Source organism: Anomaloglossus baeobatrachus, chromosome 6 (assembly GCF_048569485.1).
Source record: "Anomaloglossus baeobatrachus isolate aAnoBae1 chromosome 6, aAnoBae1.hap1, whole genome shotgun sequence".
Classification (NCBI taxonomy): domain Eukaryota; kingdom Metazoa; phylum Chordata; class Amphibia; order Anura; family Aromobatidae; genus Anomaloglossus; species Anomaloglossus baeobatrachus.
Window position 1 is genome coordinate 183,553,958 of NC_134358.1, and position 13,869 is coordinate 183,567,826.

Genomic DNA, 13,869 nt, shown 5'->3' on the forward strand with positions numbered 1-13,869 from the left:
AGAATTCATCCGGCTACTCTTGTCTGCTATGTCATGTCATCAATAAACACAAGTGACCCAGTGCCATTGAAAGCCATGCATGCCCATGCCATCACGTTGCCTCCACCATGTTTTATAGAGGATGTGGTGTGCCTTGGATCATGTGCCGTTCCCTTTCTTCTCCAAACTTTTTTCTTTCCATCATTCTGGTACAGGTTGATCTTGGTCTCATCTGTCCATAGAATACTTTTCCAGAACTGAGCTGGCTTCATGAGGTGTTTTTCAGCAAATTTAACTCTGGCCTGTCTATTTTTGGAATTGATGAATGGTTTGCATCTAGATGTGAACCCTTTGTATTTACTTTCATGGAGTCTTCTCTTTACTGTTGACTTAGAGACAGATACACCTACTTCACTGAGTGTGTTCTGGACTTCAGTTGATGTTGTGAACGGGTTCTTCTTCACCAAAGAAAGTATGCGGCGATCATCCACCACTGTTGTCATCCGTGGACGCCCAGGCCTTTTTGGAGTTCCCAAGCTCACCAGTCAATTCCTTTTTTCTCAGAATGTACCAGACTGTTGATTTTGCTACTCCAAGCATGTCTGCGATCTCTCTGATGGAATTTTTCTTTTTTTTCAGCCTCATGATGTTCTGCTTCACCTCAATTGAGAGTTCCTTAGACCGCATGTTGTCTGGTCACAGCAACAGCTTCCAAATGCAAAACCACACACCTGTAATCAACCCCAGACCTTTTAACTACTTCATTGATTACAGGTTAACGAGGGAGACGCCTTCAGAGTTAATTGCAGCCCTTAGAGTCCCTTGTCCAATTACTTTTGGTCCCTTGAAAAAGAGGAGGCTATGCATTACAGAGCTATGATTCCTAAACCCTTTCTCCGATTTGGATGTGAAAACTCTCATATTGCAGCTGGGAGTGTGCACTTTCAGCCCATATTATATATATAATTGTATTTCTGAACATGTTTTTGTAAACAGCTAAAATAACAAAACTTGTGTCACTGTCCAAATATTTCTGGACCTGACTGTATTGAGTTTTTAAGGCTACCATGCATCTTAGTATCTTATAATCTAAGGTTACATGCAAATATTCCTCTCATTTTATTCACACTTCCATTTCTTCTCTCCCCATCCCCTCTTTTTTCTTAATCCCTCATCCCCCCTCATCCCACCCCCCTACCTCCCCTTGTCCCCTTACCCCCTTCTATTCTTTAAGTCTCCCTCTTGCTCCTCTCTCCAGCTTCTCCCTTCACTCTTCCTCCCTCCTCCTCTCTCCCCCACAGTTTCCTCCCATGTTTGCCCTCCGCTACCTCTTTTCCTCTTCACATTTCTATATTCTCCCTTCCTCCTCCTTCCCCCCCACCTCTTTTTTTTTTTTTCCTCTCTCTTTCTCTCCTTCCCTTGCCCTCTTTCTCTTTCACTTCTTTCTTTCTTCTCTCCCTTATTTCTATAGCCCTCTATTCTTGGTCTCCTTTATTTATGCATGATTAAAGGCTATGTTGCAGGGTAATTCAAATTATTGGACTGCAGGAGAAGCTTAAGTTCTTGTTTAAGGACACCCCCGTACTAAGTACACCATCTAGCCACGTTGGTTCACCCTGGTCGTTGCTAGGGAAAATCTCTCCTGGTCACACTACTGGACCAGTTCTTATCGGCTGTGTGAGTGCAGCCGATTGTTTGTATTTAAGGGTACGTTCACCCAAGTTCTACTGTAGGTTAAGTTTTTGGCATTTTCCACTCAATTTAGCAAGTGGTATCTTTCAATGGCTTTAAGCTTGATGACATAGAATGCCAGGGGACTGGGTACATCCAGGAAAAGGGCGGCAGTATTCGCACATATCAAAAGATCCAAAGCTCAAATTGTATGTTTACAAGAGACCCATTTATTGTTGGAGACCACTAGAGTGCTTCAGAAGCCTTGGGTTCAATGGTCAGCTCATTCTGTTCATTCCTCATATTCTAGAGGAGTATCAATAATAATCCACAAAACACTGCAGTGGGACCCGGGTAAGATTATAAAGGATAATGATGTGAGGTATGTGTTCATTCAGGCTCATATCGATGGGGTAATGATAGTGATCCTAGCCATATACATCCCCCCTGCGATGGGAATCTCGATTCTGTATGAGGCGGCTAAGTTTGCCTCACAATTCCCACAAGCTTTGGTGCTCTGCATGGGGGACTTTAATTTGATTAATAACCCAGGACTGGATAGATTCAACACCCGACAGGTCCCGATCTCTCCTATGATACAAACTAGACTGAGTGCATTCCTACAGGAGGTGGGATGGTGCGACATGTGGCGGTTTTATAACCCAGTACTGAGAGAATATACATGTTATACTCCCGGGAAAAATTCTTTATCTCAAATTGATTACATCTATGGAAACGAAAGAGTCTGTGCCCATATACAATCGGTATGCCACTTGCCCAGATCAGTATCAGATCACTCCCCGGTATTTGTAGACATTAAATGGGAAGGATGTAAGTCTCGTAAACTGTCACAGAAGATTAACCCTTGGTGGCTTTCACTCTTTGGAACCAATGATAGGATTCCTGATCAGCTCAGGGCATACACCGAGACGAACTCCGTGGAAGAGAATCACTCTGCCTATCGGGATGCACTTAAGGCGTATTTGACGGGATGCTGTCACTCCTCTATCTCCTATCTCAAGAAACAGGCGGCCAGAGAGGAGGAGGAATTGGCCACTCAAAATAGAGCGTTCGAACATAGATTCACCTCGGACCCTTCTGAGGAAAACAGATCTCAGTGGCTTCAGGCTGGGAGGAAATATCTTTTGTACTTGCAAGATAAGGCTAAGAGACATGTCTTCACGAACCAGAGATATTTTGAGCAAGGGAACTAATCTAGTAGTTTACTAGCGTTCTTGGTGCACCAATCCAATAGTTCACCTGCGGTCCTTAAGATTAGAGACCCTAGCGGCGAATCAGTCACTTCCGTCAATGGTATTCTGGAGGTGTTCTTGGACTTCTACAGGAACCTATATGAGTCCAGGCTGACCGTGTCAAGGGAGGAGATCGCTGATTTACGGGATCTGGAGTTTCCCAGATTAACTTCGGCCCAGAGATCGGCCTTGGATGAGCCCATTAGTATGGAGGAGATGGTGGAGGCGATGGGGGCCCTTAATAGGGGTAGGGCGCCCAGGCCAGACGGACTACCGATTGAAATATTTAACAAATATCAGGGGGAGCTGGTTCCAGCCCTCCTGGAGACGGTTGAGGCTTCGTTCCGCAGGGGACGGTTGCCTGACTCTATGAGGCAACCCTCGTTCTACTATTGAAACCAGATAAGGACCCATTGGATTGTGGCTCGTACAGACCGATCTCTTTGTTGAACTCGGACTATAAAATTCTTACTAAAATACTAGCAACTAGACTCAACAAGGTGATCTCCTCCATAATACATGAGGATCAGTCTGGATTCATTCCGGGTAGGAGTACCTCGGATAACCTGAGGAGGGCGCAGGTGGTCTTACAGATGGGCACCAAGTTAGAGGAGGATTGGGCTTTGGTCTCACTGGATGCGGCCAAGACCTTTGACTCTATAGAGTGGCCATACCTGCTGGAGGTGCTGCGGGCATTTGGTTTCGGCAACTAATTCATTAGATGGATTGAGATTATATATAAAGCTCCATCTGATAACATTCAGGTGGGTGGCGGGGTGTCGGAAACTTTTCCTTTGGGGAGGGGAACTAGACAGGGATGTCCCCTATCCCCTCTCCTGTTCGCCCTGGCCATGGAGCCGCTGGCGGTGCGCATTCAGGCGGACCCAATTTACCGAGGAGTGAGGCACCGTAAGGGAGATGAACGCTTGTCTCTGTATGCAGACGACTTGTTACTGTTCATCTGATCCGGATTCCTCCATTCCTAGAGCCGTGGAACTAATTGACCGATTCGGGGAGTTCTCGGGTCTGTCGATAAACTGGTCAAAGTCGTACCTCCTCTTTCTGTCTCGGGACAGAGAGGAAATGGCGAACACCCACATATGTAGGGTTCCAGTAGTGGATCATTTTAAATACCTTGGGATTATACTGGCGGGAAGCCCTTCGGAGATGATAGCAAGAAATATTGCCCCCCTGTTATCACACCTCGGGGAGAAATTTAATAGATGGAGCCAGCTTCCGCTCTCAGTGGCGGGAAGGATTAACCTCCTTAAAATGATAGTGCAACCAAAGTGTCTTTATATTACCCAGCATGTATTTGTACAGATTCCCTGCTCTTTCTTTCGGTCCCTGGAATCCTTAATGATCACCTTTGTCTGGGGCACCTCCAGACCGAAGGTCCAATTGGCCAAATTACAGAGACCCAAAGACATGGGGGGTATGGCCCTTCCTGATCTTTATATATATTACCTGGCAGGACAATTGAAATATCTGGGTCAATGGACACTTAATGGGGAAAGGGGTTCTCCGGAGGGACTCTTGGCAGAGTTCACGGGTGTGGATCTCCTATGGCCACTGTTGACAGATCACAAGAGAGCCCCTGAGGGCCGTGTCCTCCCGATACACAAACTAGGGGCCAGGATCTGGAAAGAGGCTAAAGCCATATTCGGATTTCATGATATAGCAATTGAGACCCCCTTATGGGATAACCTGGACCTTCCACACTTTTGTGGGTTGCCGGGGTTTGGTGAATGGAGGAATCGCGGAAAATTCTCCCTGGGTTCAATTGTCCAGGATGGTGAACTCCGCCCCTTTGCACAACTACGTACGGAATTCGATCTGCCGGAATCTCATGGGTTTCAGTATCTCCAGATCAGGCACGCCTTTCGGGCTCAGTTCTCTGGTCGTGGGGTTAGATTCTCTTCCTTTCCAGTTATTAGAATTATTAGATCGCAGGGCCCTGGCGGTCTTATTTCCAAACTATACTCCTCACTTATTCGGGCCAAAGCCATGAACAGTCCTCTTTCTGTCCGGGAGAGGTGGAGTGCCAGGATCTCTGAAATTGATCATGTAGTGTGGGATGACATTGTCGAATCCCACACGTTGGTTTCTCCCGCAATTAATAATAGACTGATTCAATTATATATAATACATCAGAGTTATATCACTCCACAGAGACTGAAAAAGATGAAAAAGATGAATAATTTGGTGGGGGTGGGTTGTCCGAGATGCGGGAGAGACGGTGCTGATTTCTGGCACATGATATGGGATTGCCGGGTCATTCTCTCCTATTGGAGCGAGGTTGTAACGACTCTTTCCACCATACTTCAAAAAGCGGTTGCTATGAGCCCAATCCTGTGTTTATTCGGGGTGGTAGATGTACACTCCTGGTCCCAAGATGAGAATCTATTAATAAAAAAGGTCCTGTTTTTGGCCCGGAAGGGCATTATACTAAATTGGATGAGCACTCATTCCCCAACTAGAGCCTCTTGGATTGCATTGGTAAATGCTATAATTCCGTTAGAATAATTTGTATATAAGACAAGAGGTTCTTTACATAAATTTGACAAAATATGGGGTAGATGGTTGGGATCGCCCTTGACCAGAGGATCACCTGGTTCCCTGACCGATAACCTACAGTCATTATTGTCGTAGTAATAATCGATATTGCTCCAGTGATGGGAAAGGAGAAACATGTAATCCATGAAACCCTGTATCAGTGATATGACGAGGTCCCTGAAACCTGGGTTGTACATTCCTAGTCAATATGGGCTTTTTGCCCCAGGATGGATATGACTCGCGAGCTGACACCTTTGAAATGTTTACTGTATTAAGGCCATGCTGAAAGTAATAGATGTTGACTTGATTGTTGATGCTTTATTACTCTGACTATTAACCAATTTACATGTATTTTTACTGTACAAATTGCTGAATTATCCTTTATTGTAATGATTTACTTAACCTTCAATAAAACGAGTTAAAAAAAAAAAAAAAAATTGACACGATTACACTTTAAGTATCGCTGCATGTAGCAAAAATCATGGTCTCAGAATTCAAAAGTGGACAGGCGAGAAACTTACCCATCCCCCTCCACTGTATACACCACGGGCACTCTATTCTCTGGCTCTATACCATACTCCTGCTGTGCCGTTTCCAAATTCCTCTCAAATGTGTCCACACTGCCAATATTAAACCAGACATATTTCTATATGTAAAAACAGAAGAAAAAAAAACAGATCACAAACTGAACTGCTGAGGAAGCTGTAGTTACTGTCTTTGTCTGTACATATTTCCACTTAGGCTACTTTCACACATCCGGTTTGAGCCGTGTGGCTCAATCCGGCTGTGAAACCTATGCAACGGATGCGGCGAAAACACCGCATCCTTTGCATACGTTTTTACATGCGGTCGGTCCGTTTTTTTCCGGTTGCGGCACGCTAGTGAGCATGTGCAGTGGAAGACACCGCATGCGGCGGCCGGATGCGTTTTTTTCCGCATCGCGCCGCATCCGGCGTCCATAGGCATACATTGAAAATGCGCCGCAGCGTCCGGATGCGGCGCGATGCGTTTTTTTTTGCCGGAGCAAAATACGTTGCAGGCATCGGCATCGTTGCCATCCGGCCGCGGCATCGGCTAAATCTGCCGCATGCGGCAAAAACCGGACCGAACGCAAGCCCCAATGGCACAATACGGCACTAATGTAAGTCTATGCAAAAAAAACCGCAACCGGCGGCAAAAAAAACGGTTGCGGTTTTTCTGCAGAATGCCGTATTGTGCCGCAGAGCAAAAACTGGATGTGTGAAAGTAGCCTTAATTGAAAAATGCTGCAGAATAAGGGACGCTATAGAAATTAAAATATTATTGTGGACCAGACTAAGTAACTACAGATCAAAATGTAAAACAGTTTCTAAATATCTTCTATTAATGTTATTTGGTAGCTCTCCTTTAAATTATGCCAATCCTGATTAATTATTTTTTGCCTCGTCAGCAAGCATGTAAAAGGATGACAAAAAACAAACAAAAAAAACAAACTATAGACTGGGAGAGAAAACACATCCAATGATACAACATATACCACGAAAATTATTCAGGCAAATGCTTACAATAAATCACATCTCTTACCCCTTCCATACTTGACTTTCCAGGAATAAGCACAACCCGTACAAAACGTTTATTGACAACCTGCAGACGGTCCACCTAGGAAAGAATTCACATTTAATCAGAATGATCTATTGGGTTAGTCCATTGTGGATTTGAAAGAAATGACAAATATAATTGGTTTCCCCATCTGTCAGATCTGTCTAAGTACTATGTAATGGGCTGTTCCTCAGTTATTCCTCCCGTAATTCATTTGCTTTAGGCCTGTTTTACACGTCCATGAATAACAGACATTTTTCACTGACATGTAAAAATATGTCCCTCTGGGTGCTGTGATTCACGGCACACGTGGGTTATCCATGTACTATCCGTGTCCATCATCCGTGATGGCACATTGTCGTATACTCATCTGTCCTTGCACCTGCTGTCCGTGGTGCTGAACTCTTTGGCTCTGCTGTATATCCGGCTGCCGCTGACCCCGCTGCAGCTACTTTCAGGTCGGCTGCTCTGTGCATAAATGGATATGCATGAGAATAAGCAGCCGGGCTGGAAGGAGGCAGCAGAGGCTGAAGATAGCAGCGCTGGAGAAGGGGAGTATAAAAAGCTTTTTATTTTCAGTGTCCGTGTTTTTCTGGTACGTGTTTCACGGATCACACCATAGTGCTGTCCGTGGACATCAGTGATGCCAGAAAAAACATGCGGAGCACATGGACATGCATGTACGCCGCACGGAGACAGTGTCAGTGAAAAATCACCGATGTGTGCAGACCCATTGATTTTAATGGGTCTGTGTATGTCCGTGATTCTGGTATGTATAAAAACTAGCACATATGTACCAAAATCACTGACGTGTGAAACAGGCCTTACACAGAGTGTGAACTGTATGCATTAGTAAGTATAATGAAAAAAAGATTATTGTATGGATTAGTAAGCAGTTATAAGATGCCCATATATTGTTTAACCCCTTAACGACCTTTGACGTACTGGGTACGTCACGGTGACATGGTGCTAAACGACCCATGACGTACCCAGTACGTCATGGCGAAATCACGGTCCCGGAGCCCCGGGGAGTCCAATTTCTTTGATTAAACGGTAGATTCGGGAAGGAGGGGACCTCTGCCTGACCTCAGGAGGGGTGGTGCCTCCTCCCCGAACCTACAGAGGCTGTGATTGGCTGACAAACGCCGCTCAGCCAATTACAGTCACTGTAATGTTCCAGCCATTGAAAATGGCTGGAACATTTAAATCCAGCCCTGATCAGTGCTGCTGTAGCACTGGCCATTGGCTGGAGCTGGGTGATCGGTGCTTCATCCACCCCCAGCTCTGATTGGAGAGACCGGTCTTGTGACCGCTCTCTCCAATCAATGTGGATCTGCGGCCTGTGACCGTCCCTGGAAGCCGAGGAGAGCGGTCTCTGTGGGTGCCCATCGGTAAGTTGCCGCCCGCCCCTGTCCCCGATCGCCCGCCCCTGTCCCCGATCGCCCCCGCCGCTGTCTCCGATCGCCCCGCCCGCCACTGTCTCCGATACCCACGCCCGCCACCGCCAGCCCCGCCGCTGCTCCCGATCCACCGCTGTCCCCGCCACCACGCTCCCGATCCACCGCTGTCCCCGCCGCCACGCTCACCACTGTCCCCGCCGCTGCTCCGGATCCACCGCTGTCCCCGCCGCTGCTCCGGATCCACCGCTGTCCCCGCCGCCACGCTCGCCACTGTCCCCGCCGCTGCTCCGGATCCACCGCTGTCCCCGCCGCCACGCTCGCCACTGTCCCCGCCGCTGCTCCGGATCCACCGCTGTCCCCGCCGCCACGCTCGCCACTGTCCCCGCCGCTGCTCCGGATCCACCGCTGTCCCCGCCGCTGCTCCGGATCCACCACTGTCCCCGCCGCCGTCGCACCCACCTTTTTCAGCCGCTGCTGCCCCCGAATCGGCCCCCACTGTTCCCGATCGGCGGCCGCCGCCTCCTTCATCGGCTGCCCCTTCTCCATCGCCACTACACCTCCTATCCCTCCATGTGCTGCAAGCCACCCTCCCCTCACATGTGGGGGGCGGGTGGCTTGCAGCACATGTGGGGGGAGGGTGGCTTGCAACACATGTGGGGGGAGGGTGGCTTGCAGCACATGTGGGGGGAGGGTGGCTTGCAGCACATGTGGGGGGAGGGTGGCTTGCAGCACATGTGCTGCAAGCCACCCTCCCCCCACATGTACTGCTGCAAGCCACCCTCCCCCCACATGTGCTGCAAGCCACCCTCCCCCCGGGGCCCCCCCTCCTCCATGTGCCATCTCTCTCTCTCATCAGACTCTGCCCCCCTCCCCGATCTGCTGCCTGCTCTCTCCCATCCTCTTCATCTACTGCCCCCTCTCACCCTCCTCAATCTGTTGCCTCCTTCATCTGCTGCCTCTTCTGTCTGCTGTGATCCTGCTGCCTAGATCCATCCTGTAAGGTAGGTATCCCCATCTCACCTCCCTCCCCCCCCATCCTCTGCCGCTCCTCCATCCGCTGCGCCATTTCCCATCTTCCATCCGCTGCGCCCTTTCCCATCCTCTGCCGCTCCTCCATCCGCTGCGCCATTTCCCATCCTCTGCCGCTCCTCCATCCGCTGCGCCATTTCCCATCATCCATCCGCTGCGTCATTTCCCATCCTCTGCCGCTCCTCCATCCGCTGCGCCATTTCCCATCTTTCATCCGCTGCGCCCTTTCTCATCTGCCTCCCTGCCCTCTCACATCGCATTATCCAGCGCAGTTGCTCGCTTCCAGACTGCAGTGGATGATGCGATGCGAGACTCGTGCATTGCTCTCACGTTTGTCACTGGTCTTAGTGGCAGGCGCTCTTTTTTTTTTTATTAATTTTTTTTTTTTTTTACTGATGTCTATTTTTATTTCGCCAAACTAATTTTTTTGTATGGGGGGGGGTCTAGTTTCCAAAATGGGATCACATGTGGGGGAGCTCCATTGTTTAGGCACCTCAGGGGGTCTCCAAATGAAACATGGCGTCTGCTAATAATTCCAATCAATTTTACTGTGAAATGGCGCTCCTTCTCTTCTGAGCACCGCTGTACGCCCAAACAATTGATTTCCACCACATATGAGGTACCTGTGTACTCAGGAGAAATTGCACAATACATTTTATGGTGCATTTTTTCCTCATACCCTTGTGGAAAAAAAAAGCTACCCGTTTGAAAAAACAATTTTGTGGTAAAAAAAAGAATAAAATATTTTCACGGCTGAACATTACAAACGTTTGTGAAGCCTCCAAAGTGCTCACTAAACAGCTAGATAAATTCCATGAGGGGTCTAGTTTACAAAATGGGGTCAATTGTGGGGGAGCTCCATTGTTTAGGCACTTCAGGGGGGTCTCCAAACGCAACATGGCGTCCGCTAATAATTCCAACCAATTTTGCTGTGAAATGGCGCTCCTTGCCTTCCGAGTCCTGCCGTGTGCCCAAACATTTGATTTCCACCACATATGGGGTATCTGCGTACTCAGGAGAAAATGCACAATACATTTTATGGTGCATTTTTTCCTGATACCCTTGTGATTAAAAAAAGCTACCTGGTTGAAGCAACAGTTTTGTGGTAAAAAAAAATGTTTTTCTTTTCACGGCTCAACGTTATAAACTTCTGTGAAGCCCCCAGGGGTTCAAAGTGCACATCAAACATCTAGAAAAAATATTTGAGGGCTCTAGTTTCCAAAATGGGGTCACTTATGGGGGAGCTCCATTGTTTAGGTACCTCAGGGAGTCTTCAAACCCGACATGGCGTCCGCTAATGAGTGCAGCTAATTTTGCACTCAAAAATTCAAATGGCGCTCCTTGCCTTCCGAGTCCTGCCGTGTGCCCAAACATTTGATTTCCACCACATATGGGGTATCTGCGTACTCAGGAGAAAATGCACGATACATTTTATGATGCATTTTTCCTGATACCCTTGTGAAAATACTAATTTTTATGGCTAAAGTAACATTTTTGTGTTAAAAAAGTAACATTTTCATTTTTTCGTCTACATTGCTTTGGTTGCTGTGAAGCTCCTAAAGGGTTAATAAACTTCTTGGATGTGGTTTTGAGCAGAGTGAGGGGTACAGATTTTAGAATGGGGTCACTTTTGGGTATTTTCTGTCGCCTAGGTTTCTCAAATCACTCCAAATGTGATGTGTTACCTAAAAATTTTTTTTTTTGCAAATTTTGTTGGAAAAATGAGAAATTGCTGATGAACTTTGAACCCTTCTAACTTCCTAACGGAATTTTTTTTTTTTTTCAAAAATTGCGCTGGTGTAAAGCAGACAAGTGGGAAATGTTATTTAGTAACTATTTTGTGTGACATATCTTTTAGATTTATGGGCATAAAATTTCAAATTTTGAAAATTGCAAAATTTTCGAAATTTTCACAAATAAACGCAAAACATATCGGCCTAAATTTACCACGGACATGAAGTACAATATGTCACAAAAAAACAATCTCAGAATCGCCAGGATCCGTTGAAGTGTTCCAGAGTTATAACCTGTCAAAGTCACACTGGTCAAAATTGCAAAAAATGGCCGGGTCTTTAAGGTGAAAACAGGCTGGGGGCTGAAGGGGTTAACCCTTTTTGCTAATTTGAAAGCCTGTGGCACGCTCAATAGCTTATTTCATAACAAAAAATCTACATGCCTCCCCTTTCTTATGTCTTTTTGGGATACACATACTGCGGCGATGCACTGATACAATATTTGGAAGAGCACTTAACCTACTTATCCTTAGTCCTTCATACATTGCTTCTCAGAAGGAGACCCTAATGGATGTATGAATGATACATATTCTGATGATTTCATGTTTAGCCTGTAAGCAGTGTTGAGTGTGAAGATGCCAGTATGGTCCTTCTCGTCTGACCCCTGCACACACAGCGGAGGCGATCCACACTCACCAGGCCTTGTGATAAGTAGTTGTTTATAAAGTCTTTCCATGTGATTTCGACAGGAACTTTCCTGAAGAAAATGTAGTATGTAGCAAAAGCCCAAAATCCAGTACATGCTAGGAAGTAGTATCGGAACTGGTTATCATCCCAAGGAAATTCACCCTGTAAATCAGAGATTAAAAGGTTACAGAAATGCCTATTTCAGCAAACTTGTGAGCAAAAATTAAATAAAACACATATATAGTGCTGTTTTGCTAAACTTATATAGACAGTAGAGGAAATGCCACTGTGCGTATTTCACCAAATCCATTTGTGTCTCTGAAGGTCTCTGGTTGCCATGTGTCTGAAGTACATTCTCGCGACAATGGCCGTCACTTAGTATAGTTACGCTGAAATAGCCATGTCCCTAACCTCATGTACATGGTATTGCAGCTTCGGTATCCATGGTTACAGCCACTCAGAGACAGTTAGTGGCTTGTGGTTGTAACCAAGGATACCTAAGCTGCAATGCCCTACACATGAGGTAAGAGATATCGCTATATCAGGAGAACTATACTACATTTCTAAATGGAGGTATTTGCTACTATTATTATTATTACTACTACACCTACTACATATAGGGATCTTTGAGATGGAAGAAGGGAATTTTGTTTACTTACCGTAAATTCCTTTTCTTCTAGCTCCTATTGGGAGACCCAGACAATTGGGTGTATAGCTTCTGCCTCCGGAGGCCACACAAAGTATTACACTTTAAAAAGTGTAACCCCTCCCCTCTGCCTATACACCCTCCCGTGCATCACGGGCCCATCAGTTTTGGTGCCAAAGCAGGAAGGGAGGAAACTTATAAATTGGTCTAAGGTAAACTCAATCCGAAGGATGTTCGGAGAACTGAAACCATGAACCAAAGAACAATTCAACATGAACAACATGTGTACACAAAAGAACAACAGCCCGAAGGGAACAGGGGCGGGTGCTGGGTCTCCCAATAGGAGCTAGAAGAAAAGGAATTTACGGTAAGTAAACAAAATTCCCTTCTTCTTTGTCGCTCCATTGGGAGACCCAGACAATTGGGACGTCCAAAAGCAGTCCCTGGGTGGGTAAAGAATACCTCGATAAAAAGAGCCGTAAAAACGACCCCCTCTTACAGGTGGGCAACCGCCGCCTGAAGGACCTGCCTACCTAGACTGGCATCCGCCGAAGCATAGGTATGCACCTGATAGTGTTTTGTGAAAGTGTGCAGACTCGACCAGGTAGCCGCCTGACACACCTGCTGAGCCGTAGCCTGGTGCCGCAATGCCCAGGACGCACCTACGGCTCTGGTAGAATGGGCTTTCAGCCCTGTAGGAACCGGAAGTCCAGACGAACGGTAGGCTTCAAGAATCGGTTCCTTGATCCACCGAGCCAGGGTTGACTTGGAAGCCTGCGACCCCTTACGCTGGCCAGCGACAAGGACAAAGAGCGCATCAGAACGGCGCAGTGGCGCCGTGCGAGAAATGTAGAGTCTGAGTGCTCTCACGAGATCTAACAAGTGCAAATCCTTTTCACATTGGTGAACTGGATTAGGACAAAAAGAAGGTAAGGAGATATCCTGATTGAGATGAAAAGGGGATACCACCTTAGGGAGAAATTCCGGGACCGGACGCAGAACCACCTTATCCTGGTGAAATACCAGGAAGGGGGCTTTGCATGACAGCGCTGCTAGCTCAGACAATCTCCGAAGTGACGTGACTGCCACTAGGAAGACCACCTTCTGCGAAAGGCGTGAAAGAGAAACATCCCTCATCGGCTCGAAAGGTGGTTTCTGAAGAGCCGTTAGCACCCTGTTAAGATCCCAGGGTTCTAGCGGACGCTTGTAAGGTGGGACTATGTGGCAAACCCCCTGCAGGAACGTGCGGACCTGCGGAAGCCTGGCTAGACGCTTTTGAAAAAACACGGAAAGCGCCGATACTTGTCCCTTGAGAGAGCCGAGAGACAAACCCTTGC

At 47.0% G+C, this 13,869-nt stretch overlaps 1 protein-coding gene across 1 annotated transcript in view; it reads right to left on the bottom strand.

The window, feature by feature from the left end:
• The window catches only part of AFG3L2 (AFG3 like matrix AAA peptidase subunit 2), an 85,921-nt gene that overhangs the window by 52,692 nt on the left and 19,360 nt on the right, over positions 1–13,869 (bottom strand). Inside the window, exons 5-7 of the mRNA XM_075314567.1 lie at positions 11,896–12,048; positions 7,023–7,097; positions 5,981–6,105 (exon numbers count right to left, since the gene is read on the bottom strand). Coding sequence (XP_075170682.1) covers positions 5,981–6,105; positions 7,023–7,097; positions 11,896–12,048 — 353 coding nt within the window. The remainder of the gene's footprint in view (positions 1–5,980; positions 6,106–7,022; positions 7,098–11,895; positions 12,049–13,869) is intronic.